Source organism: Lepidochelys kempii, chromosome 21 (assembly GCF_965140265.1).
Source record: "Lepidochelys kempii isolate rLepKem1 chromosome 21, rLepKem1.hap2, whole genome shotgun sequence".
Taxonomy (NCBI): Eukaryota; Metazoa; Chordata; order Testudines; family Cheloniidae; genus Lepidochelys; species Lepidochelys kempii.
In genome coordinates this window covers 9,689,396-9,713,721 of record NC_133276.1, presented here as the reverse complement: position 1 = coordinate 9,713,721, position 24,326 = coordinate 9,689,396, and the positions used below count along the sequence as shown (strand labels likewise).

The 24,326-nt window shown below is 47.5% G+C and overlaps 2 protein-coding genes across 3 annotated transcripts; both read right to left on the bottom strand.

Moving 5' to 3' along the window:
- Nucleotides 1-2,658: 2,658 nt before the first annotated feature.
- Nucleotides 2,659-9,736, bottom strand: LOC140901261 (polymeric immunoglobulin receptor-like). Its single transcript, XM_073319770.1, has 6 exons — nt 9,609-9,736; nt 8,542-8,892; nt 7,068-7,388; nt 5,712-5,805; nt 5,433-5,599; nt 2,659-3,227 (listed from the first exon to the last, which is right to left on the bottom strand). Exons 1-6 carry the CDS (start codon nt 9,649-9,651, stop codon nt 3,184-3,186), a joined length of 1,020 nt encoding a protein of 339 aa, XP_073175871.1. The 5' UTR covers nt 9,652-9,736; the 3' UTR covers nt 2,659-3,183.
- A 2,515-nt stretch (nt 9,737-12,251) lies between these two features.
- LOC140901308 (triggering receptor expressed on myeloid cells 2-like) lies at nt 12,252-24,091 on the bottom strand. 2 transcript variants are annotated; one of them, XM_073319916.1, is made up of 5 exons: nt 23,904-24,091; nt 18,128-18,472; nt 15,453-15,510; nt 12,974-13,140; nt 12,252-12,697 (listed from the first exon to the last, which is right to left on the bottom strand). In XM_073319916.1, the coding sequence occupies exons 1-5, from the start codon at nt 23,944-23,946 to the stop codon at nt 12,684-12,686; spliced, it is 627 nt and encodes a 208-aa protein (XP_073176017.1). In that variant the 5' UTR covers nt 23,947-24,091; the 3' UTR covers nt 12,252-12,683. The 2 variants fall into 2 exon arrangements, with proteins under 2 accessions (XP_073176017.1, XP_073176018.1); XM_073319917.1 differs by having other exon boundaries at nt 15,453-15,507.
- Between the last annotated feature and the right edge of the window lie 235 nt (nt 24,092-24,326).

Sequence of the window (24,326 nt, the reverse complement as noted above, 5' to 3'; positions counted from 1 at the left end):
GCCCATGTTCTATTTTTAATAACATTTGTAGCCTTGGTGTATAGTACATGAACAGCTTTCACTTTTGTATCCCTAGATCTCAAAGCACTTTATAAAGGGGGGAATGAGCCATAGCTGCATTGTATCATTAAGGAAACAGAGATGGGAAATTACTTTGCCCAGTGTCACACAGCCGGTCCGAACACAGGTCTCTTGACTCTGAGCCCAGTGTCCAATCCACTAGGCCATGCCATCTCCTTAGTAGAACATCCCCCAAGTTGCTTCTCATCAGGGTCCCTTGTGTTGTTCTCTAGCTCTGTGTCTGAATGTGTTTGGGATGCTGACCTGGAGATGATATTTTTGCTTACAGCCATACAAAGAGGAGGAGGATTACGGTGCTGAGGAAAGGGAAGCGGGATCATGTTGGTTCACCTCCATGTGGGAGATTGGAATGCACGGCTTGGCTCAGCCGATCCATCCAGTCCTATTGGGTGTTCTGGGATGCGTCTCTCACAATCTCTCCTGATAAAGCTCTTCCAACTTTGTATAAATAATGACCTGTTCATTGGAACAGCACCTTGGGCACTCAGATCTGAGGTGACTGCCATAACTGCTGGGCTATTGGTTATTCTGTTCTCTCTTCCCATTGGGTTTTTCACAAAAAAACTTCAAAAGGGCTCGGTTTCATCCCAGGGTGGTATAGGAAATATTTCAAAATCTTGACATTTTTCACAGGATGGGAAAACCAGCTCTAGTCTTCTTGGGGGGTGGGGGGAGTATGGGCTTGTCTACACAAACATTTAGTTGGCAGCAAGCTGGGGTGAGACTCTCCCCCACACTAACCCTCACGGTTAGTCCCTGAGCACCTGCCGATGTGCATTAACGGTTCATTGGTGTGTTTTGATCTAATCCTGTTTCAAAGAGGAGTAGATCAAAGCGAATTGACGAACTCTTAGTGAGTGCCAGCAGGGTCACATGGGCAGTTAGTCCGCGGCGGGTTAGTACGGCATACGCTCACACCTCAACTTGCCACAAACCAACTGTGTGTCTAGACAAGCCCTGTAAGTCAGTTTTGTTTGGCTCTGCCTTGGGTTCACAACCAGTGTGGGGGAAAGGAGAGCATTGCTGGTACTGGGTTTGGCCATTAGGGTGCAGTTGGCATTCTGGGGTGAGTTCTTGCTGGTGTCAGTGTTTTGCATTGTGTAACTAGATCCTTTCCCAGGATGGCTAGATGCAGCTTTGCTTTGGGGCCTGTGATGAGTCAAACTCACATGCCGATGACACCGCAATAAGAGGGTGGAAAAAAACCACAGCTGGGTCACCCTATTTTTGCAGCATGATTTCTTGTGAAATCAGGAAACAACAGGCCTTTTAACACCGAGCAGCGGGCAGGCTCCAAGCCCGTTGTTCTGTCTTGTGCAGCTGGTCCGTGTGCTGTGGCTCAGCTAATAGTGCTGAAATTCTGGTCCTCAAAGATCCAAGCGGCTGCGGGTAGGAAACCTGCAGGATTCACCTTCCCTGAGTCCAAAGACTGTGAGCAAACCACCCCGCTCTCTCCTTACAGCCCCTGGCCTGGCCCTGGATTCCTCTTCCACGATTGCAAGGCAGAGAACCTCAAACCCATGTGAAATGAGCTGTGAGTTTGAGTTTAGAGAATAAAAACAGTACCTAGCTTTTATGTGCATTACTGCCAGGATAAAAAATCATGAGTTAGCCCCCCCACAAAATCCTGATTTGTCCCAAAATCATGACTAAATAGGAAGATTATATGTTTTTTGGGGGTCTGTCCTTGGACGTCTCCTGCCCACCCCCAGTGTGTGTGAGACAGAGTTGCCAACTCTCCCAAATGTATGGAATAAGGTGATTTTCGCCTCTGCTGTCCTCAGATCTTCCTCCCCTCCCCAAGTCTCCATCCGTTCTTCCCACTCTACAAGGGCTGCAGTGGGGGATCTCCCTTCCAGTGCTGTGAAATGAGCCCTGCAGGTTTGGCTTGTGTCCTCCTTTTAAAGGGAGCCCTTGCTGTTCCTGTCTCATCACTAGTGGGTAGGAAGTGGATGTCTCCTCGCTGAGCCAGCCACTCGCTGCACGTGCTGCTCCCATATAAACCCGAGGCCCATGGAAACAAAGCTCAAAGGCTCCCGAATGGACAGGACGTGGCTGCAGCTGGGTATCTGGTGTGTGCACTTATTGTGTCTGAACCTAGTGACACCACCGGGAAATGTTGCGTTAGGGACCCAGCAAACCGAGAGGTTCCAGCTCAACCTCTTGGTGTGTGCGTCAAGTTGTGGTATCACTCCCCTGCTTTGTGTCATTGGCTACAAACAGCATCATCTCTGAGATGGCATGAGTTTGGTGGATCTCAGCTCACAGCCCATTTGCGAGAGGCAGTAGAGGTAAGCAGCTCCCATATGTCTGCAGACTCATCCAGGTAAACAGCCGGTCTCCCAGCTGCTAGTGGGATCCAGAGCACCGTACCGTTATCACCGTGGGAAAGGGATTTGCTGAATCAGGGAGAGAAATGTAGCCCGTAGCACGCTGTCCCTGGTATCTGCTGACATTAATAGCAGATAGATAGCTATGTTCCCCAAGCCCAGTGCACAACAGCAGCCAATCCTCAACAGCTTGGGCAAGCAGCTCCATGTACCCAGGGTCCCGGGTGGCTCACTGCTATTCTGACCGGCACTAGCTAGATCAACGTGAACTTGGGTATGCCTACGTGTGCGGCCGTCACGCTGTTGGTGGCAGTGTGGGCCCACCCTGAGTTCGGATGAATCAGGACAATGCGCTTGTCAATCTGACACCCAACAATGCCTTTTATTTTAGCACCCTACGTGCGAGTAATGCATATAGCCCATTGTGGCCCTTGGAGATTGCTCCTGATGGCTCGATGGCTCAGATACAACACTCCAGAATTAGGCGTGCGCACTGCCAAATGCGGTATCTTTAGTTCCTTTTGCACCTAGGCATTTTCTATTCACTTTGCAGGTAAAACAGGGTTTAGCAAGCAAAGGTTTATCTGTCATGGCTAGAGGCACCGGGAAAACTGAGCAGAACCTTCTCATCCGAAGCATGTGTGTGTCTGCAGGTGTAAATATCTGTGTGAGTATCTCTGCATGTATACGTAGAAGTGCTGGAGGAGTTGGGAGCTTGGCTGGAAAAGCTCTTGGAATTCTTTTTCTTTGCCTACTTCTCTTCCTCCTTCCATCACATCCTTGTCTTACTAGTGTTTTCCTTTCCTCTCTTTAATCCTGAACAAAACAAAACAGGAAATTGGTTAGGTATGGAGTAAGGGATGAGGAATCCATGCTGGTTTCAAGGAGCTGCCTGCTTTTTTGAAAATGTGCCTCTGTGTCCCCCCCACCTCCCACCACGCACACATTTGAAGCCTGGGTCTCCATTGGTGCTAGTGTAAATCAGGACTGTGACCACTGCTTATCAGGCTGGTCAGTATGGTCTTACTGTTACCTAGTTCCCTCAGTCTGTTGCTTGCATTTCTTGTCCATTGTCTTCTACTCTGATTGCCGGCTGTTTGGGGCACTGAAAATCTTTCTGTTTTGTGTTTGTACAGCACCTAGCACGGGGGGGGCTCTGATTCATGACTGGAGCTCCTGGGTGCCACCATAATGCACATAGTAATGATTGTAGTTAACAGGGTCACCCTGGTGTGGATAATGGGACAGTCACATCTGTGGTGATGGTCGACTCTCCTTAGTGTAACTAGCCTAGGAGATCTGAAACACGACAGTGGATTTTATTTTAGTATCACGTGTTTGAGCTATGCACATAGATAACCTGGCAAGGATTAGATGTTTATCAGTAAATGTTGGTTTCATCGTACGCACACAAGCCAATGCAAAAAATGTTTCCATCGATAATCATCTAAATGTACAGATAGTCAAAGTAAGAAAGCTGCTGCTTGAGAATGTGTCACAGTTTGATGTGAGGGTATTTATTTTGTATACTGTGGCACGTGATGTTGGCAATTTGTGTTTTAGCTGTGACAAAGCTTTAACTGTTCGAATCTCAATATTTACTGTCATGAAATAGTTGTCTGACTTCCCCCATAATTTCCTGCAACTGTGAAAATTTAAATAGATAAATATTATAAAAGCTTAAATAACCATCAATATTTTCTGTTAAAATGATAGAACAAAAAACTGAATTCTGCCAAGCCTGCAACCACTGTACCCTGTAAATTGTTCCCGAGACACGTTGGCTCAGGTACTAAACAGATCATCTCACTCCTGCACCTGATGAGTGCACTGCCAAACACTGTGTCTTTGGTCCTTTTTGCCCCTAGGCACTTTCTTCTTAGTGTCACTAGTCTGGGAGTTTGAGTAGCAGCCGTGTCAGTCTGTATTCGCAAAAAGAACAGGAGGACTTGTGGCACCTTAGAGACTAACCAATTTATTTGAGCATGAGCTTTCGTGAGCTACAGCTCACTTCATCGGGAGTGGGATGGTTTCACCTCCAGGCTGCTGGTTTGAATCCAGCCCAGGCCTGCGTTGACTGAAACTGTTAACTTCCGATGGCTGTTGTGGAAGGAGTGCTGAATATCCCTTCAGTGTCCACTTCATCCGTGCACAAAACCATGACCAGAATTGCACTAAATGGCCTCTTTCTAGGCCACTTCAATAGCAAGGCCAAGGACTGAAAGGGCCAGAGGACAAATGAACAGACTCTTCACCCCCTAGAGAGGAAAACTCCCTCCACCCCGCAACAGAGTAAACAGTTTACATGAGAAACCTGAAAGATCAATCTAAGATCCTAGTAAATACTGTTTATCCTGAAGAAAGGAAAGAAATCTGGGATAGTCTAAGCATTGCTGGAATTCTCAGTTCCCGTTGTCACCGGTTAAAGGGTCCTTTTGCCGCGGTGGCAGGGTTAGAGGTCTGAGTGGCACCTGTAGCTTACTCGGATCCACTGGGTTCAAAATCTCCAAACATTCTCCACCAGACAAGACTTTTACCAAAGGCTTGGAAGAGAGATTCCACAATCCACTAAAGTCACCTGTGTGTTTTAAAATTATTCTTACACTTTTGCTTTTGTTAATATCACTAATGCCTTTGGTGGCTTGCTTTTTGCCTGTTACGTGAGAGGCATGAGTTAGAGGGTGACGCAACACACACTTTAGTGGCTGGTCCACACAGAGGGTAACAGACTACTACTGCCACCAGCTAATGGAGTTACCCCTTTAGTGCAAGTAATCAAGGTCTCTGCTGTCAGGTCAAACACAGCTGGTGACCCATGAGAGGTTATTGCTACATTTAGCTTCTCAAATGTTTTATCGTCTTCCTTGACAAGCAGCTAAGATATATCCTTCAGCCTTACTCCCGGTTCGCACTGCTCATCCTCTCCAGACTCCTCTATCTTGCTTATGTCTGGGGCCCAGCACTTGGGAACGCTCTCCCAGCTGGGATTCATCCCGCCCCATATACACTCAGTGAGATTACCTGTGAGTGGGAGGAGGTGGTGTTTGTTCCGGCCGTGGATCTCCTGCTCCATGGCTTTGCTTCTCCTTCTACTGGCGACGACAAAGATCAGGAGTGCAGTCAGGAATTTAGCGCCCAGCCATCCAGCCATGATATAGAGGACACTGAGACTGACCGCAGAGTACCAGCTATGGGAAACCACATGCACGACAGTTAGGGCTGACTGGGAAAGGAGATTTCCATCCTTTACTGTGAATCTTGCATTTAGCTGAGCCTGAATTTTCTTCTTTCTGTCTTTACCTCTGCTGATCGTTCCTGGCTGCAGTTGGGAGGGTGGCTCCTATGCTGTCAACAGGACGGGATGTAGTCACAAAAGCTGACCTGTCATAAGATTCTGGAAATAAACACACCCCATGATGAAGATAGTACAAGTGAACCTTTCCCCTGTAGCCATGTCCTCGTCATGAGGAATAAGAAGAACAGAGTTAACTTGTTTGTTAGCAGGGAGCATGGAACATGGGTTTCCTGTGGAAATCCACCCTATCCTTTTGCCCTTTACCAGCAAAAAAATATTCCTATGAGTGAGGTCTCTTGGTCTTTGGAATAATCTTGCAAGAGAAGTGGTGGAAGCTCCTCAAATGAGATCATTAAAATGAGATTGGAGAAAGCCCAGAGAAAGATACTGACAGGAACCATCGTGCATTGGCCAGAAGGGATGTACTATGTAATCTCTAATTTCTGTGCACCTGATCGTGCAAGGTGTTAAGTGCTTCGTAGCAGATGCTAAAGTCCCTCATTTCTGAGCAATCAGGCTCAGATCCTCCATGGTATTTAGGTGTCTAACGCCCCTTGATTTCAATGGGAGTTAGGCACCTACATTATTTTGAAGAACTGGGCCTTGGTGCTTGCAGAATCTTATTGTATGACTGATAAAAGCCTGGGTGTGACGAGAGCAAATTTTGAGTACTGCTGGTTAAACCTCAGAAGGACCAGAGGTCCCATTCATATAAGGATCCAAATGCTCAGATGCTTAGCTAAACTTCTTTGCTATTATTAGGCTATGGGGAAGGGCACCTTCTTGTGAGGAGTCCATTTCCACCCAAGTTGGACCCTCCACAAGAATGGCTTTTCCTATGGCCTTTTCTGTATTTCTGCTTCCTGCACTGGCTGAAAGTGAGAAGGGCAGAAAAGGAAGAATATCAAAGAAAAGGGCAGTGTTCATGAACCTTGACCAAGGGCTGCGTTCAGTCTGAGATCTGATCAGGATTCAGCTCAGTTCCTATTCTACCCACCCCAGTTCGGCTCGACACCCATTTAATGCACACTGAAAGTTAATTCAAGCAAAAATGCAAATGGCACAAGCTCGGCCTTAAGCCTCAAAAAAGTCAGAATTTTGGGGGTGAAGGCCCAGCCTCTTTATAGCTCTTATGGGCTTTTACCCAAGACTCACAACACGTGGCAATACACAAGATAATTGGTAGATGATACTAGTAGGTATCAAAAGCCTGTACAGGTGCATTCAGGAATTTTTCACTTGTCTCCTGCAATTTCCTTGCTCTGAGGAGCCCATCTGAGCTCTGCCCTGTAACCACATCCACCAGGGTGTGAGTATTTGCTGACTTTTAAGGGAAGGACTGTTTTCTTTGAGAAACTCACCCAAAACATTCAGGGTGATCATCTTCAGTAGCACGGTACTTCCCTGGAGATGGGTCTCACAATGATACTCCCCTGAGTCACGTAGCTGGAGTGCCACCAGTGTTACTATAATCTCTCGGTTCCACCGGTCAATCTTTATCCTGGTCCTTCCTTGTGTATTAACAATCTGATCGATCTCAACGCTGACAACAGGTTGACATCTGGTCGCGGTTACCATTTTGCACCAGGTAAAATTATTAGGTCCTCTGCTGTCGTCCTTCACAGAATAGGAACAATTTAGGGAGATTGAGTCTCCTTTTTTGGCAGATAGCCTCATGGGAGCTGGAGAGAGAAACCGGTGACTGGTTATTGTGAGAGAGGGAAGGAAAGAGACATGTCCTGCAGGTGTCTAAATGCCCCTGCATTTAAATCTGAAGACAAAGGATCAGACCAAACCCCAGCCCAACAGGAGCTTGCAAAAGACATGAAAATAATCTCTCCCAGCCCCAGGGAAATATATTTCCTAGGATTGGCTGTGCACAATTACCACGGGAAAACTGCGCAGTATCCAAACTGCAATCAATCACCACAGGGCAACCCTGAATCCAGCCTGATGCTGCTGCCACTCTGAAAATGCACCTTCACAACTGGCCCCTCTGCTGCTGGCGGTCTTAGCATTTGAGGAACCAAAGACTGAATGATTCATGAAGAGGGGATGCCTCTCTCATTCCTGGAATGGGGGACCACCCAGGACAGGGCTGAGGTATCATGGGGACAGGGGTGGTATAAATGAAGATGCTCCAAAGTCTGGGATGTCTAGCAGCTGGTTTGACCATCCTTCTTATTGGTCATTCAATCTGGTAATCAGGACTTCAAATTGGGAGTGAAGTTTCTCCATGGGGTTTCTATTAGAGTTGGCCAAAGATTTTCTGTCTAAAAGGGGTATTTGTTTTTAATGGAAAATGGCTGTGTGCGATACAGAGAATGTGTGCAAAAAATCTTCATGTTCCTGGAAAAATATTGATTTTTTTTCCCAACAACCCGTAACTGAAAATATTCAGTTTTAACCCCAAATAATTTGTTTTTAAGAGGACCAAAACCCCTTGTTTGTAGAGTTTTGAGAAACAATGAGACAACTTTTTTTTGTTTTTATCGAAAGTTTTCAGGGGGCAAAAAAATTTCCTAACCAGCTGTGGTTTCTACCAATGTATGTGCTAGCATGTGATGTATAGATGCATGTTTGTGTGTGTATACACACACACACACACACACACATTTAAGTATATACATGCATCTTAAACCTATTTTGTTTCTATAAGTAGATAAAAACTTGGGGTTAAAATACATTAACCATCACTCTGTAGTATCACTGGCATGTCTGTCTGCACAGAATGTGTTTTATTTAGAAACAGGACTGGGAATGGAGTTTAATTTGGAATATCCAGCCTTGGGTTGATTTGTGTCCCAACCTGCTCTTCACTGATCTATAGCTCACCTTCATAAGATACAGCCACTTTTATCTTCTTCAATGGGATAATCTTCAGACCATCGGAAAGCCCGCACCAGTATATTCCTGAATCTTCTACCTGGAGCTCCGTCATGGACACAGAAATCCAGCCAGTTTCCGAGTCCTTTAGGCTGACCCTTGCAATTGGAAGGTTTAGAGAATTCCTTCCCACTGCGGGGGAGCTCAGGACGAGGGTGCGGCATTTCAAATCTGACAGCTCCTTGCACCAAAATTTCTCCCTTCGTGAATACTTGTGCTCGTCGTAGGGACACACTGTAGTGAGCGCGCCTCCCTGCACTCTTCTCACCAGTTCCAGGTCCTTTCCTGCAATGCAAGGCCCTTCCAAGGAAAGAACAAATTGATGTTAGGGGTGAGAATGACCTGTGGGGACAGCGGCTCTTAACCAATGACCTGCCCATCACTGCGACTACTTCAGGCTGCTGTGACGGTTATTCTAAACTCCTTACCCGTGCCTAAATGAGCCTCTGTGCTCAATGCCAGTGCATATCCGCGGTCTCCTTCCCATTTAATGGTCCATGCTCTGCTCCTCTCTGGAGCTTACGTCACCCCATCTTCAAAGTAGGTTAGAGTGTGAACAACTAATCAGGAGCAAGGCTGGCTCTGTCTCATACAGTCTGATAAACTGGCACTGGTCTGATAATCTAGTCCACCGCCTTTTCAATGTTGGAGTGTTTGCTACAGCACGTTCTCTGTTTCTTTCTCCAGACTGACAGTACCCAGTTCCTAGGTGGGTTTGGATAAGGAATCCCTTCTAGCAGGAGAGGAGCCTGTTTTCACAATTTGGGGTGTTCAAATCCTCCCTGAAATCCACTTGATGGCTTTTCTTTTCTCTATAAAATATGTAATTTACTGCGGGGGAAAAAAATATGGAGACCCAGCAGGCTGAGCATTTCCTGCCATCACAAATAGCTGGGAGCCCAATTTCCGTGCCTGCTCGCAGCCAGCCAACGTGATAAGTGCGAGAGCAAACACGCGCAGTGTGCTACGAATGCAAGAGCCACCGGGAGGGGAGGGACGATCTCTCGGTGCCTTACCTGTTAGTGCCAGCAGTAGCAGCCAGGCTGGGAAGCGACCCATCCTGTGGTGGGAAGTGGTTTAGATCTTGGAGAGGTGGAATGCAGCCTCTAGGCGTCTTCAGTGCTGTGAAGATGAATTTCCCCTCACCGGTAGGAAGTGAACTCCCTTTGTCACTGTCTGTCACGTGTTGCTCTGGAGTTACAGTGTCGGTTTGGAATTGTTGGGAAAAATCTTTAACAGGGGCAACGTCCCTCAGTTTAGTCTTTGGGGTGGGTGCCTGTGCTTCTGTGTGTTTGAACTGCCAGCCGCTTCTCATTTTAAAAAGCACAACAGCTTAGCTATTGACACTTAAACACAGGGAGCTGGGCAAGAGGATGGTGCATGTTGGAGCTTCAAATAACATTTTTAGCATCAGTGTATGTTGTTTTGTTGGCTCCTAGTTTCTGTATTACATAGTGCAGGCCAGATCCTCTCCTGCACCCCATCTCTGCTAGGTAGGGTCGGGGGGGGGCATCAAGGTGATGAAGGTGTTTCACATGGTCTGGAGGCTGCTCTAAACTTCGCAGCGAAGAAGGAACTTCTCCATCAGCCTGGGACAGCTGGCGTGTAGGGAGACCAGGGATTTCCCGCTACCCTCTTGCAGTGCCATGATCTCACTTCAGAATATTTCATGAAACAGAAGTTTTCCAGTGGGCTCTGCTGGTGGAGGGTAGTTTGGTTGGCTTCCTTATGAACCCTGTACTGATTGCACTGCCTACGGTTGCCTATTGCACTTTTAAGAGAGAGTCCTGTGTTGCACCTCTTATCTTCACCCAGTGGGAAAGAGGTGAGAGTCAGTGGGTCCTGCTCCCGAATGAACCTGAGGCAAGTGGAAAATGACCCACAAAGGCTCTGTGTTGGACAGAAGCTCCCTGGAGAATGTGGTTGGCACCTGAACCTGGGAGACTGTTGGTAATGATGTGCAAGGAGCCCAGTGAATTATGTCTTCAAACAAACCTCCGTCTGTGTTTGCATTAAGCAATGTGTGAAAGGTGTAAGGGATACCATTCCTCTGGGGTCAGAGGCCTGGGGCTGGCTGGCTGATTAGCCCTGCTCATTGCACCTGAGAAAGACCTGGAACGTAATTAGCTGACCCTTATTTAAAAAAAAAAAAAGGCAGCAGGAAATGGCAGAGAGGGCTATAACACCCTCCAGGAAGCTGAGGGGTCAGGGGGTGCGAGCCTATTGGACTGCTGCTGGAGCTACTGCGAAGAGTAATTGCGCCAGAAACCAAACGGGCAGAAGGGAGACTGCGTGGAGCCCTTTGTTGCTGAGACTCGGAGGTCAGAGCCAGGAAATGTGGGTTACCGGAGTTACTGGCACAAGGGACTGGCTTGGGGAAGGGACTACTTGGCCGGCAAAGACTATAAGAGAAATGTTTGTGAGGGTTTTTTGGTTTGTTTTGTTAAGAAGGCTTAAAATGAAACTGCTGGAAATTGCTTCCCTAGAGTCCTTGAGAGAGCTCAGACAGAATTACCTCAGGGAGTGAGCTAATTCTGTGAGAGGAAAGCCTGGTCTGGAAGAAGGAAGACGCTCTAAGATAGGCCCTAATCCTCTGACACAGGGAATATCACCAAGGGGGGCTGCCCCACGCTGGTACATTGTTTGGGAGAATCCTTATAACAGGCCTTAATCCCCCTGAACAGAGACGACACTGTTTCTGTCCCTTGGCACTATGTGTGCGCTGCTCTCTGAGGTGACGTGAGTTTGGTGGCTCTCAGCTCTAGCCCTCTGGGGAGGAGACTGTGCAGCTAAGCATCTTGGATAACGCTGCACACTGATATGGCAGAGAGCAGCAAGCCCCTTTGCCGCGGGTGGCAACCAGAGCACCAGGCTTTCTATCGCCATGGGAAAGGTCTCAATCTCTGGGTATGTCTAAGCTGCAGTCGTAGGTGTAGGTAGACACACATGTATTATCTTTAATCAAGTTAACATGGCTAAAAACAGCCGTGAAGACACATTGGCATAGACCTCAGTGCAGGCTAACAATGCAAGTATATACCCAGGCTCCCTGGGCAGGTGTCTAAAGCCCACCCTGTAGCCCATGTTGCCATATGTTCTGGGTTATTATTAGCATGTTAACTAGATTAAAGTGAGCACGGGTATGTTTGCACAAACTACAAATCACATAGGGTGAGAGAGAAAATTCTCCTTTAACTCTCAGAGTGGGGCCACTGAGACCTGGTAGCAGTATTCGTTTTATGTTCCTACAGACCCAGTGTGAACCTTAGAGCACTGACCACCTCCGTTCTTTGTGGGGAAACACAGAGAGGTATCCATGGGATTCGGCTGTCACAAGTTCCTAGCTGCAGAATATAACTGATAAAGCACAGTTTTAGCCCATCCCTCTGCTCCCACTCTGTGTTGTTAAACCCTAACTCAGCCCTGCAATGGATTCCTGGACTTGTTTCATGTACTGGGAGTGAGATGGCCCCAGATTACCTGATCCTTGCACTATTGCCCTATTTTGGTCCACCCCTGGGTAAGATATCTCCCTGGACATGTGGGGAGCATTCCATTGGTTTTCTGGAGACATCCAGCCAGGCTGGACACACATAGTAAAACTGCTAGTTTTTCATTACAACACTGATTTTCAGTGAATCAGGACAAGACACATGGAGAGCTGAGACATGACAATGCCCTTTATTTAGCATCACCTGGGTTAGTAATTCACATAGCCCATTGCACCCTCTGTAGATTGGACCCGAGACACGCCATGGCTACTAAGATACGCCATGAAAGTCCCACTTGTGCGCTAGGTGAATGCACTGTCAAATGCTGCATCTTTGGTTTCTTTTGCAGCGAAGCATTTTCCATTAGCCTTGCAGGCAAAGCCTGGCACAGCAAGCAAAGGTTATCCCTCATGGGGGCACGGGGAAAACCGAGCAGAGCTTTCTCATCCTGTCCACGTCTGTGCGGCATCACTACATGTATGTGTGTTTGTCCTGGGGGAGTTGGGAGTTTGGATGGACAGACTCTTGAAGTTCTTTATTTTTCCACCCATCCTCTTCTTCCTCCTCCCATTCTGTCCAAGCATTACCTGCGTCATCCTTTCAGTTCTCTTGTTCTGGAAATGGAAGAGGAACACTGATTAGAAATGGGGTGGGAGATGAGCAATGGAGACAGTTGCTGACAACCTCCCATATGGATGGCAGGCTCATTGCATGTCCATTTCACTTCAGCATTTATCCTCTCCCTTTGCAAGCAGCAAAGTTTGCCCTGGAACCTTATTCCAATTCCCCAGGGCTTTTTTTTCCTCTTGTTTCCCTAGGTCTGTAGCCCAGCCCAGGGGAGTGTCTCCCAGTTGGGGTTAATTCTGTAATGTGAACGCTCATGAGATCACCTGTGAGTGGAAGGAGCTGGTGTTGGTTCAGATTGTGGCTCCCCTCCCCCGTGGCGCTGCTCCTCTGATGGCTGGCGATGATAAAGATCAGTATGGCTGTCAGGAATTTAGCGAGCAGGAGTACCATAATGGTGCAGATGAATGCATTGAAATGGGCCTCAGGAAGGCTGTTATGGAAAACCAGACATACAACGGTTTAGCTTTAACTAGGAAATGAAGTTTCCCACCTTTTAATGTGGATCTTGTATTTTGGTAACATAGAAAGCCAAAGACAACCACTGTCTCTATCAGACATTCTTCCTGCCCACGCATGGGAGGCCGCAAAGATTACAGTTGTCCCAAACAATAGCTTTAATCTGAAGAATCTCATTAATGGATAAACAATGATATACAGGAACCACTGAAGTGCAGCCAGCTCTGGGCAGGAATGCAGCAGCAGTTTATCAAACACGCAACAACTCCAAAGAATAATTTTGGATCAGGAAGAGATGAAGAATTTCATGTCCTATGGAAAATGCAGGAAGGCAGCATGAACCCCAAACTGGAACTGGGTCAGGATGCCACAGCATATCCCTTAGTCTTGTGCTGGACACAGATGTTCAGGACCTTGGTTTTGCCTCTCATCCAAAAGCGGGATTGCAATACAATCCCATTAGTAAAGAGCTGAACCTTTTAATCGGGTGTGAAATCATAATAAATAGTACTGTATTTAATAAAAAATAAAATCAAAGAAGTTTAACAGCCCCCAAATACTCCGTGGTTGTAGTAGCCTTTAAAAAGTGGGGAGTGATCAATGGAGGTGAAGCATTTGACTTCTGAACTGACGTAGGGGCCACATTTCCTCATCTGCTCTCTATACAGTCCCCCTAGTGGTAGAATTTTATCTCATAGGGCCCAACCCTGCAAGGTGCTGAGCAGCTTCACCTTGCTGCACACAGGATATTTTGCACCAGGCAGAATTGTAGCCCTCAGCCTGCCTCTCGGAAGCCAATGGGAGGTTTGCCATTGACCCCATTGGGAGCAAGAGCAGGCCCTCAGAGCCTGATTGGACACATGAAGTTGTTCACCACTGTGAATGGTGGGGGAGATGAGCCAAGGCACAGATGGCAGTTAGGCACTTCACTGTCATGGGAGTTGGGTGCCTAGCCAAGTGCCCACAGGGTGTCCAGGGCTGGTCAAGACAGAAACCAAGAGTCCCAGGGATATCGCAGCCTGAAAGGCAGAACGGTGACCAGGAAGGCAAGGGCAGCTGATGGAAACAAATCAAATTCCTCCTCCGGAGCAATGGTTCTTGACCTTTTCCATATGTGCCACCCTTTCCCATACCGGGTCATTACCCTCCTCTCATCTACCCAGGATCTAGCGGGGAGCCCTCTCCAATTGAACTGCTACCCCTCCACCATTTAGCTAGGTGCAAAAGGCAGAGTGCTCATTTCTCCCCGGCATTTGTTTATGTTCCCCTTTCCATCCTCCCCCAAGTTGCGAACCTCTGCTCGAGAGGAGGGAAAAAGATCTTCAAACCCGGCCATAGAGGGGTGTCAAATGCTAATCCCCTTATGGGTGTCAGAGCCCAAGACCCCGCAGTGAGATATACCTAAGACAATTAGACAGTCAGCTGTTGGAATTCATTCTTTCTGTTCTATTTGTACGAGCCTCTCTCAGATTCTATACGAAGTGTGGGCTCTGTAATGATGCCTGGCAATTTGTGTCAGACCAATCTGATATCTCCCAGGTGGGAGGCGGCTCTTGAGAGCAATGGGTACACTTGAAAGCTCCCCCAGGGGATAGAATTACCCCACAGGGATCTGTATCGTATTTTTCCTCTGTATAGTTGGTGTAATGACTGGTTAAGTTAATTTCCATGTGTGCATTTGCTACACCAGCCCTGATTTTATTTATTTAAAGCTGGTACTGAGGTGGAGTAGAGTGACCCTTCTGCCATGGTGGTTTCAGGCAGTCAGTGGGCAGAGCCCATCCTTCATGCATCATTTGTCCACTTTCTCTAGGATGCTGCTGCCAACCTTCCCCCACTTCTGATAGGCTCTCCTATAACATTATTATTGTGTGTAGCACGGTAGCACCTAGCAGCCCCAGTCATGGACCAGGACCCGAATGTGCTAGGGGCTGTACAAACAAGGAGCAAAACGACAAGGCGCTTACATCTCAAACAGCTGTGCCACCAGACCAGCCCACTCCTCTTCTGTAGCCAGCCATGTTCTTTCCTATGTCTCTTTGGTTCAGTCTCTCTCCCCCTGCCTGCTGCATTCTTTGCAAATCTCTGACTGCCCATCCCGGGTAATCCTGTCCTACTGGGCAATGCGTCTGGCTTCCCCCAGCCACTGCAGAGGACACACACCCAGCAAGGGATATACCCTAGGTCCCATCGCTGCTTTAAAGCTGGTGCAGTTGCTGGGTGAACTAAACCCAGGGATGTGTTCCTTACAGAGACGTCAGCACGAGAATGAGCCTGCCGGTTTACCTGGAGATGCTGTGCACAGCTCTGGGCTCCTCTGGTGCCAGGGTCTCCATTACACCTGCTGATGGAAACAGAGCAGTTTAGCTTCCCATGCAATGTTTATTAATAACCAGAGGTCATCAGCTTTGTTCTGGCTCCTCGCGGATGCGGAGAGGTGAAGTCTGGGACCTCTCTCATACTCTAGTGCAGTGGTTCCCAAACTTGGTTCTGCTGCTTGTGCAGGGAAAGCCCCTGGCGGGGCGGGCCGGTTTGTTTACCTGCCGCGTCCGCAGGTTCGGCCAATCACGGCTCCCAGTGGCTGCGGTTCGCTGCTCCAGGCCAATGGGAACTGCGGGAAGCAACGCGGGCCGAGGGATGTACTGGGCACCGCTTCGCGAAGCGTGGCCACTGGCAGCTGCAATCGGCCGAACCTGTGGATGCAGCAGGTAAACAAACGGCCAGCCCGCCAAGGGCTTTCCCTGAACAAGCGGCAGAACAAGTTTGGGAACCACTGCCCTAGTGTAATGACTGCAGTGGGCTCCATTGCTGTAAAGCAGGGTAAATAAGAGGAGAGTCTGGGCCAGAACCTCCAGGCTTGCAGGCCCATTAGACATTTACATGACAAGAGCATCCTGCTAATATTTAGGAAACCATGGTGTCATCTCTGGTACCTGGGCTTGGATACTCCATCTGTGTTCTCAAAACTAGCATGGAACATGGATCTTATAGACACTTGTAATCTGAATAGCAAATGCTTGTTAGCCTACAAAGTCCATGAGTAAAACCCGTCTGTCCTGCCTGTGCAGGGACTATTCCTCTGGGCCATCGAGTGAAAGGAGAAAGATGCAGGAAACCCATGAGGTCACCACCACATTTATGACTGTATCCAAAGAGCCTGATGCCTGGTAACAGGGAACTTTGGGGCTTACTCACTATGGACTAACCTGGCATTGCTAACTGCATGGATCCAAGGATGCCCAAACTTCACTGTGTTAAGAGCCACATTAGCAACTTGCCAGGCATCTCAAGGTTTCATACATTTGGCATATGAATCTATGTAGTCTGAGTGCATATCAAACACACAGGACAATAATATTGGTTTCACAGAATCATAGGAACGCAGGGCTGGAAGGGACCTCGAGAAGTCATCAAGTCCAGTCCCCTACACTGAGGCAGGACCAAGTAAACCTAGACCATCCATGACAGGTGTTTATGCAGCCTTTTCTTAAAAACCTTCCTTGGAAGCCTGTTCCAGAACTTAACAACCTTTATCTTTAGAAAGTTTTTCCTAATATCTAACCTAGGTCTCCCCTGTTGCAGATTAAGCCCATTATTTCTTGTCCTACCTTCAGTGGTCATGGAAAACAATTGATCACTGTCCTCTTTATAATAGCACTTAATATATTTGAAGACTATTATCCGGTCCCCCTTCAGTCTTTGCAAAAAGAAAAGGAGGACTTGTGGCACCTTAGAGACTAACAAATTTATTTGAGCATAAGCTTTTGTGAGCTACAGCTCACTGAATGCATCTGATGAAGTGAGCTGTAGCTCACGAAAGCTTATGCTCAAATAAATTTGTTAGTCTCTAAGGTGCCACAAGTCCTCCTTTTCTTTTTGCAAATACAGACTAACACGGCTGCTACTCTGAAACCTTCAGTCTTTTGTTTCTCAAGACTAAACATGCCCAGTGTTTTTAACCTTTCCTCACAGGTCAGGTTTTCTGAACCTTTGATCATCTCTGTCGCACTCCTCTGGACTCCCTCCAGTTTGTCCCTGAAGCCCGGCACCCAGAATAGGACACAGTACTCCTGCTGAGGCTTCACCAGTGCCAAATAGAGCAAGACAATTACCTCCCGCGTCTTATGTAAAATGCTTCTGTTCATGCACCCCAGGATGATCTTCGTCTTCTTTGCAACTGCATCACACTGTTGACTCATATTCAACATGTGATGCACTAAACCTCCCTTCCCGCCCCCCGATCCTTTTCAGCAGTGCTACCACCTGGTCACTTGTTCCCCATTGTGCATTTGATTTTTCCTCCCTAGGTGAAGTACTTTGCACTCGTCTTTCTTGAATGTCACCTTGTTGATTTCTGACCAATGCTTCAATTGGTCAAGGTTGTTTTGAATTCTAATCCTGTCCTCCAAAGAGCTTGCAATCACTTCCCTTTGTGCTCATGCCTTCCCGGCTAGGGGGAATAGCAGTTGTTTGCTAGATTTCACTAGCAAAGAAATATTGTGGTTAGTCATCTGTGTCCTTGCCCTACTGTTGCAGAGGAGGATGGCTGCAGGCCACACTTTATAGGCTGTGCTCTGCCCCTCAGCTCACCCCTCCTGCATTAGCACAAGGACGGCAGAGGAGGAATGAGGGTCTTGTGATAAAAGCACTGGACTGGGAACGAGGAGATCTGGGTTGAGTTCCTAGATCTGCCCACAGACTCTTCCTGGGTGACCTTGGGCAGGGCACCTAATCTCTCTGTGCCTCAGTTCCCTATCTATAAAATGAGGATAGCAGCACTTCCTTGGTCTGCTTAGATTATAAGCCCCTGGGGGCAGGGAGCGTGTCTTCCTTCTGGGTATGTACAGCACCTAGCACAGTGTGGCCCTGATCTCAGCTGGGGTCTGTAGATACTATGGTAATGCAAAAAAATGAAAGTGCATGAAATCCTGTTGTATTGAAATCACAGCCTGGGGACCTACCTCCTAGCACCTCCACTTTCACCTTCTTTAAGGTCTTTGCTTCTCCTAAGAAGTCTGTCTTGCACTGGTACAGCCCTGTGTCCTGTTTCTGGAGCCTCTCCATGGTCACTGTGAGGACCCCCTTGTGGATGTTGTCGGCAATGGAAGTGTTGCCTTTCCACTTCTTCAGGAACTGGAGCCAGAAGCGGTGGGCGCTGACCACATGCTGGCACTCAGTCTTATTGACATGTTTGCACCAGCTCTTCTCTCTCCACTTGTTCTCCTTGGGGCTGTAGGTGCACCTGATGGAGATGGTCTCACCTTCCATTCCGTACACCACCGTGATGTTCTCTGCCACACACAGCTCTGGAGGAGAGAAAGGAAAACCTGACTTAGGTCTCAATCATCTTCTCTCTGAGTGTCTTTTCTCTCTCTCACAAACACAGACAAACACACACACACACTTACTTCCCTTGTCCTCACTAGGACAATTTGGACCTGTAATTCCCCATCTCTATTGGACGTAGCAACGTAGTGTAGATTAGTGGCTCTCAACCTTTCCAGACTACTGTACCCCTTTCAGGAGTCTTGGAAATATAGATGATATAGAATATCAGGTTTGGAGGGGACCTCAGGAGATCATCTAGTCCAACCCCCTGCTCAAAGCAGGACCAATCCCCAATTTTTGCCCCAGATCCCTAAATGGCCCCCTCAAGGATTGAACTCGCAACCCTGGGTTTAGCAGGCCAATGCTCAAACCACTGAGCTATCCCTCCCCTGTCTAACCCAAGCTTCACCTCAGTTAAAAACTGCTTGCTGACAAAATCAGACATAAAAATACAGAAGTGTCACAGGATAATGGTATTGAAAAATTGCTGACTTTCTCATTTTTATAATCATATAATTATAAAATACATCAATTGGAATATAAATGTGGTACTTACATTTCAGTGTATAGTATATAGAGCAGGATAAACAAGTCATTGTCTGTATGAAATGTTAGTTTGTACTGACTTTGCTAGTGCCTGTTGTAAAACTAGACAAATATCTAGATGAGTTGATGTATCCCCTGCAAGACTTCTGCGTACCCCCAAAAGTACATGGACCCCTGGCTGAGAACCATTGTTGTAGATGACAGGGTATCATCCAACCATTTACCACTGTAATCTACTCACCCTCCTCCCTCAGTCCCCAATGTTTGGGCATGTTCAGATTTAGGATTTTGGTTCAGGCCTTCTCTAATTCTTTACCTATTGACCCTCCACTGATGCACCAGTGGGTTTTCCTGTGGGAGAGAAAGGGGAGGAGATCTTGTCTCCCCAGTGAAGGATTTGTCTCCTGAAATGCCACAAAAGCCTTCCCCTTCCGCACTTTCTTCCTTGCATGATGTTGAACGTTACATGGCCTGGCTTGGGCTCCAGTCAGAGCTCATCAACACCTCACCTTGCCTGGTCACGTGGCTCACTCCATAGTGATAGAGTTCAAGGCCAGAAGTGACCACAGAGATTCCAGGCTGACCTCAGTGATGTGAGGTCCTTTCATTCTCTGGGGGCTGATCACATTGCTGGGCCGGGGAGCAAGAAACTTCCAAAAATTGAAACTGGGCCTTTCCTGGGACACTGAGGAGGATTAAATTTACAAAGTCTGCTTGGCAGTTACACCCATGGCCCCTAGTCCGGCTCTGGTGGTATGCAAATGAAATTCACAACCACTGTAGGGCCCCTTCATGCTGCCAGAGTGGTGCAAACTAAGGGGTCTTGGTATAACAGAATCAGATCCACAGGCACAAGCCAGTCTCCAGTTGTGTGGCTGGAGGGTTAATTCTTAGTCCCGTTACTGACCTTTTAACACCCTTGGTTTTGAGAAATCTCTTTTTGCTCTGTTTCCTGGGATATTGCTAATTCTAGCACTGCCCTAGGAGCAGCTGATCTTTGACTACTTTGCTGTTTCTCCTTAGTTCCTTCTAATTTCTGTTTCTCTTCGAGCTGCAGAAGCAAAGGGACCACATTGTTTGGGATATTTATACATTTAGAAGGAAGCTGTGTGCTATTTTGAGGAGTCTGTTTTAGGTGAAGGCTTTTCAGTCACGAGTGACTGCTGCAGAAGAATTCTAAATAGAACTGAAGACGGGAATACATTGGGAATGGACGTTATAAGGGCTTCACAGAGCTGCCTGTACTGAGATGATTGGGAATGCCACAATGTTTGGGAAGATGCACCATCTTCTCTTATTTGTAAATATTCAGAGTAAATGTTAAGCTAAAAAAGAGTAGGCATAAAGGTGTTCTGCAAGCGTTGCATATGCTGCTTTGCCAATGCACCTCAGTCCTGACCTGCAGCACCCTGCTAGTGTAGTCTTGGGGTTCCACCCCCACCCCAGTGCACCTCAGTTCTGACCTGCAGCACCCCGGCTATTTCACTCTTGGTCAGAGACTGCCAGTTTAGGTTTGGTAATGTCACATGCAAAACTCTGAGCCATTATCTTTCAGAACAATGCTGCTGACAGAGCCTATGTTATCTGTGTTCCTTCTCCCTTATTCTTTATTACTGAGGATGATACAGATGAGCCCAAGCCAGAATGTTGGTTGCAAACACCCCATCATTTTGGAAATTCTGGCCACTCATCCAGATTTTGCAGCTGTGGCCTATGTGTAATGGAAATAGGGTCGGTGCTTGGAAAGCGTTCATCTACTATTATGTATATTGCGATAGCACCTATGAGCCCCCATGATAGACCAGGGCCCCATGGTGCTAGGGGCTGTACAAACACAACACAAAAATGGTTCCTGCCCAAAGAGCTGACAATCGAAGCATAAGACAAGACACACACAGGGTGGGACAGACAGATGGTAAGACTGCATGTGCCAAGACTATAGAAGAGGATGTTGAGAATCGGGATGAGAGTTCTAATGCCTCGGTGGAGAGGAAAAGCTGTTCCTTACAGATGTTCATCTATTCCTGTGTCTTATTTCCCACATGAAGTCCCCATAGAAAGATTGTGAGCATCGCATATATGCTGCTAGCTAGATGACAGTCATAATGGATAGGCTCTCAGCTTCTCTCTGTCCATCTCCCAGGCAGGGGGGTTTTGAATGGGTGGATATAGGGTGACCAGACAGCAAATGTGAAAAATCGGGATGGGGTGGGGGGTAATAGGAGCCTATATAAGAAAAAGACCCAAAAATTGGGACTGTCCCTATAAAATCGGGACATCTGGTCACCCTAGGTGGGTATCATAGGAGAGTGAGGTGGAAGAACCGTGATTCCGGTATCCTTCGTAAAGTAATGTGGTCCTTGGTTATTCCAGGGTGTTCCAGGAAGAGAAGTCCAGTCCAGTTTCCTCCTGGAGGAGAGCTGGAATTTTTGTTTGTCAGCCTCCGTAGAAAAAGAAGGGAAGAAATTGACAAGATTTGCATGGGACTGGAGGAAGGATGGTCTTGACATTAAAGCAGTGGACTGGGACTCAGACAGGCTCTGGTTTTATTCCTAGCTTTGCTACAAACTGTCCCCTTGTGACCACTGGCAAGACATTTAACATTTCTGTGCCTTAATTTCCTATCTGTAAAATGGGGCTAACGCTTCCCTGCCTTCTGGAGGTGTTGTAAGATGCTCAGTTGTGACGGAGGCCAGATAAGCACCTAGATAGAATTGTTTTCCCTATATTTTTTCCATTTTGCCTAGATGCATCAGACAATCTCCAGGGGTTAGCCTGACATCCTCATGCCTCGCTCTCCCTCCCCCTGCCCCCAAACTCCTCTCTCCAGGAATCTCTGGAGCTGTTGTAGTTTGCATGTAAAATAGTCACACAAGCTGGATTTTGCAATCTCAGTTGCTGAGAGTGCAGTTAAAGGCTCTTGTTATTTCTTCCAAGGTGTTTCCTGTTCTGACTTACAGATTCCCTGACAGACCTCAGCCCACCACCCTGGAAGCACCTGAGCGGTAGGATCTCCGGTGTCCTTTGGAAAAAATCAAGAGTAAAAAACACAAACCCTGGAAAGAAATGAAACCATGAATGCAGCTGCTGAAAAGCATGTAGTGTAGTGGCTTATGTTTAGGGGAGCCCTTCTGACCCCCCCACTCCAAACTACCTGCTCCTTGTCCACAAACATGTAATAGCTCCCCAGTCATGGGATGGATTCCCTCCTCCTCCTCCTGCTTTGTATATTCTCTGTGGTTTGCATGTTCACTCGCTAAACATGTTACCGTGGCTCCATTTGACTCAGTCTGCTGCTTCAAGACTATTTGTGGCTTCTTTGCCAGACATGTTCTGGGACTCGTATGGGTCAGGAGGGAGGCGGGCTCGTTCTCCATTGCTTTGCACCTGACGTTGTCATTCACACAGCGAACGCGAAGTGGGTGGATCATGGCACCAAATCCGTATATGTGCATGCGACTGTCCCTTTGCACAGGTGCAGTTATTGCACAGGGCCCAAGACAAGGGAGAACCAGGCCCAGAGAATCGACATCTCTTCAGTACCGTGGCAGATCTTGAGCTGGATCCTGCAGGGGGCAGAACACCTCCTGCCAAGTTTTGAACTCCCTCAACTCCTCCTGCCGTAAATCTTGCCCTTAAAAGATAGCTACCTGCTTTGACTTTTATTGGCACTCCCACTGATAATTGTGGGGGTGGGTCTGTTTAAGAACGTTCACAGTAGAATCATCTTCTCTGGCTCCAGAACAAGCAGCTGAGCCTTGTGTCCTATGCGGCGTTTGCCTCATGGGCCCTGCTATGACTCATGCTAGATGTTGGACAACGCCAGTCATAGAATCATAGAATCATAGAATATCAGGGTTGGAAGGGACCCCAGAAGGTCATCTAGTCCAACCCCCTGCTCAAAGCAGGACCAATTCCCAGTTAAATCATCCCAGCCAGGGCTTTGTCAAGCCTGACCTTAAAAACCTCTAAGGAAGGAGAGGTTTCAGAGGAACAGCCGTGTTAGTCTGTATTCGCAAAAAGAAAAGGAGTACTTGTGGCACCTTAGAGACTAACCAATTTATTTGAGCATGAGCAGCTGTAGCTCACGAAAGCTCATGCTCAAATAAATTGGTTAGTCTCTAAGGTGCCACAAGTACTCCTTTTCTTTTTAAGGAAGGAGATTCTACCACCTCCCTAGGTAACGCATTCCAGTGTTTCACCACCCTCTTAGTGAAAAAGTTTTTCCTAATATCCAATCTAAACCTCCCCCACTGCAACTTGAGACCATTACTCCTCGTTCTGTCATCTGCTACCATTGAGAACAGTCTAGAGCCATCCTCTTTGGAACCCCCTTTCAGGTAGTTGAAAGCAGCTATCAAATCCCCCCTCATTCTTCTCTTCTGTAGGCTAAACAATCCCAGCTCCCTCAGCCTCTCCTCATAACTCATGTGTTCCAGTCCCCTAATCATTTTTGTTGCCCTTCGCTGGACTCTCTCCAATTTATCCACATCCTTCTTGAAGTGTGGGGCCCAAAACTGGACACAGTACTCCAGATGAGGCCTCACCAATGTCGAATAGAGGGGAACGATCACGTCCCTCGATCTGCTCGCTATGCCCCTACTTATACATCCCAAAATGCCATTGGCCTTCTTGGCAACAAGGGCACACTGCTGACTCATATCCAGCTTCTCGTCCACTGTCACCCCTAGGTCCTTTTCCGCAGAACTGCTGCCTAGCCATTCGGTCCCTAGTCTGTAGCTGTGCATTGGGTTCTTCCGTCCTAAGTGCAGGACCCTGCACTTATCCTTATTGAACCAGTCATTGCTCCAAACCTTTGCCTACTCCTCAACCCGACACAAAAGGAGCTGGACGCTTTCTTACCTGATAAGGAGACCAAGAAGACCAGATGCATGAGCTTTTCCATGTCTCTTCTTCCCGCTATCCAGCAGTGCAGGGGGGAGGCTGAACAAAAGAAAAAGGATTCTTGCCCAAGAGCAGCTTTTTTCTCCTTGTTCTGCAGGAAGGAATGAGAACAGGAACTTGGCTTCTCTTCCCTCCTGGGGATTGAGCAATGTACCCGGGACGGATGCTTCTCTGACTGGCTGAAAACTGGGGCAGCAGCAATGCCCACTGTGAACCAGCCTTTGGTCTAGACAGCCTGAGAAGAGTTGTCATATGATGAGGAAACCATGCGATGCAGAGGCGTTCTGACACCGAGGGATGGTGCTTTTCATTCTCAATAGGCTTTCTAGACAAGCTTTTGCATGATGTGAACTTCCCGTGTATGGACGGAGATTGTGTCTT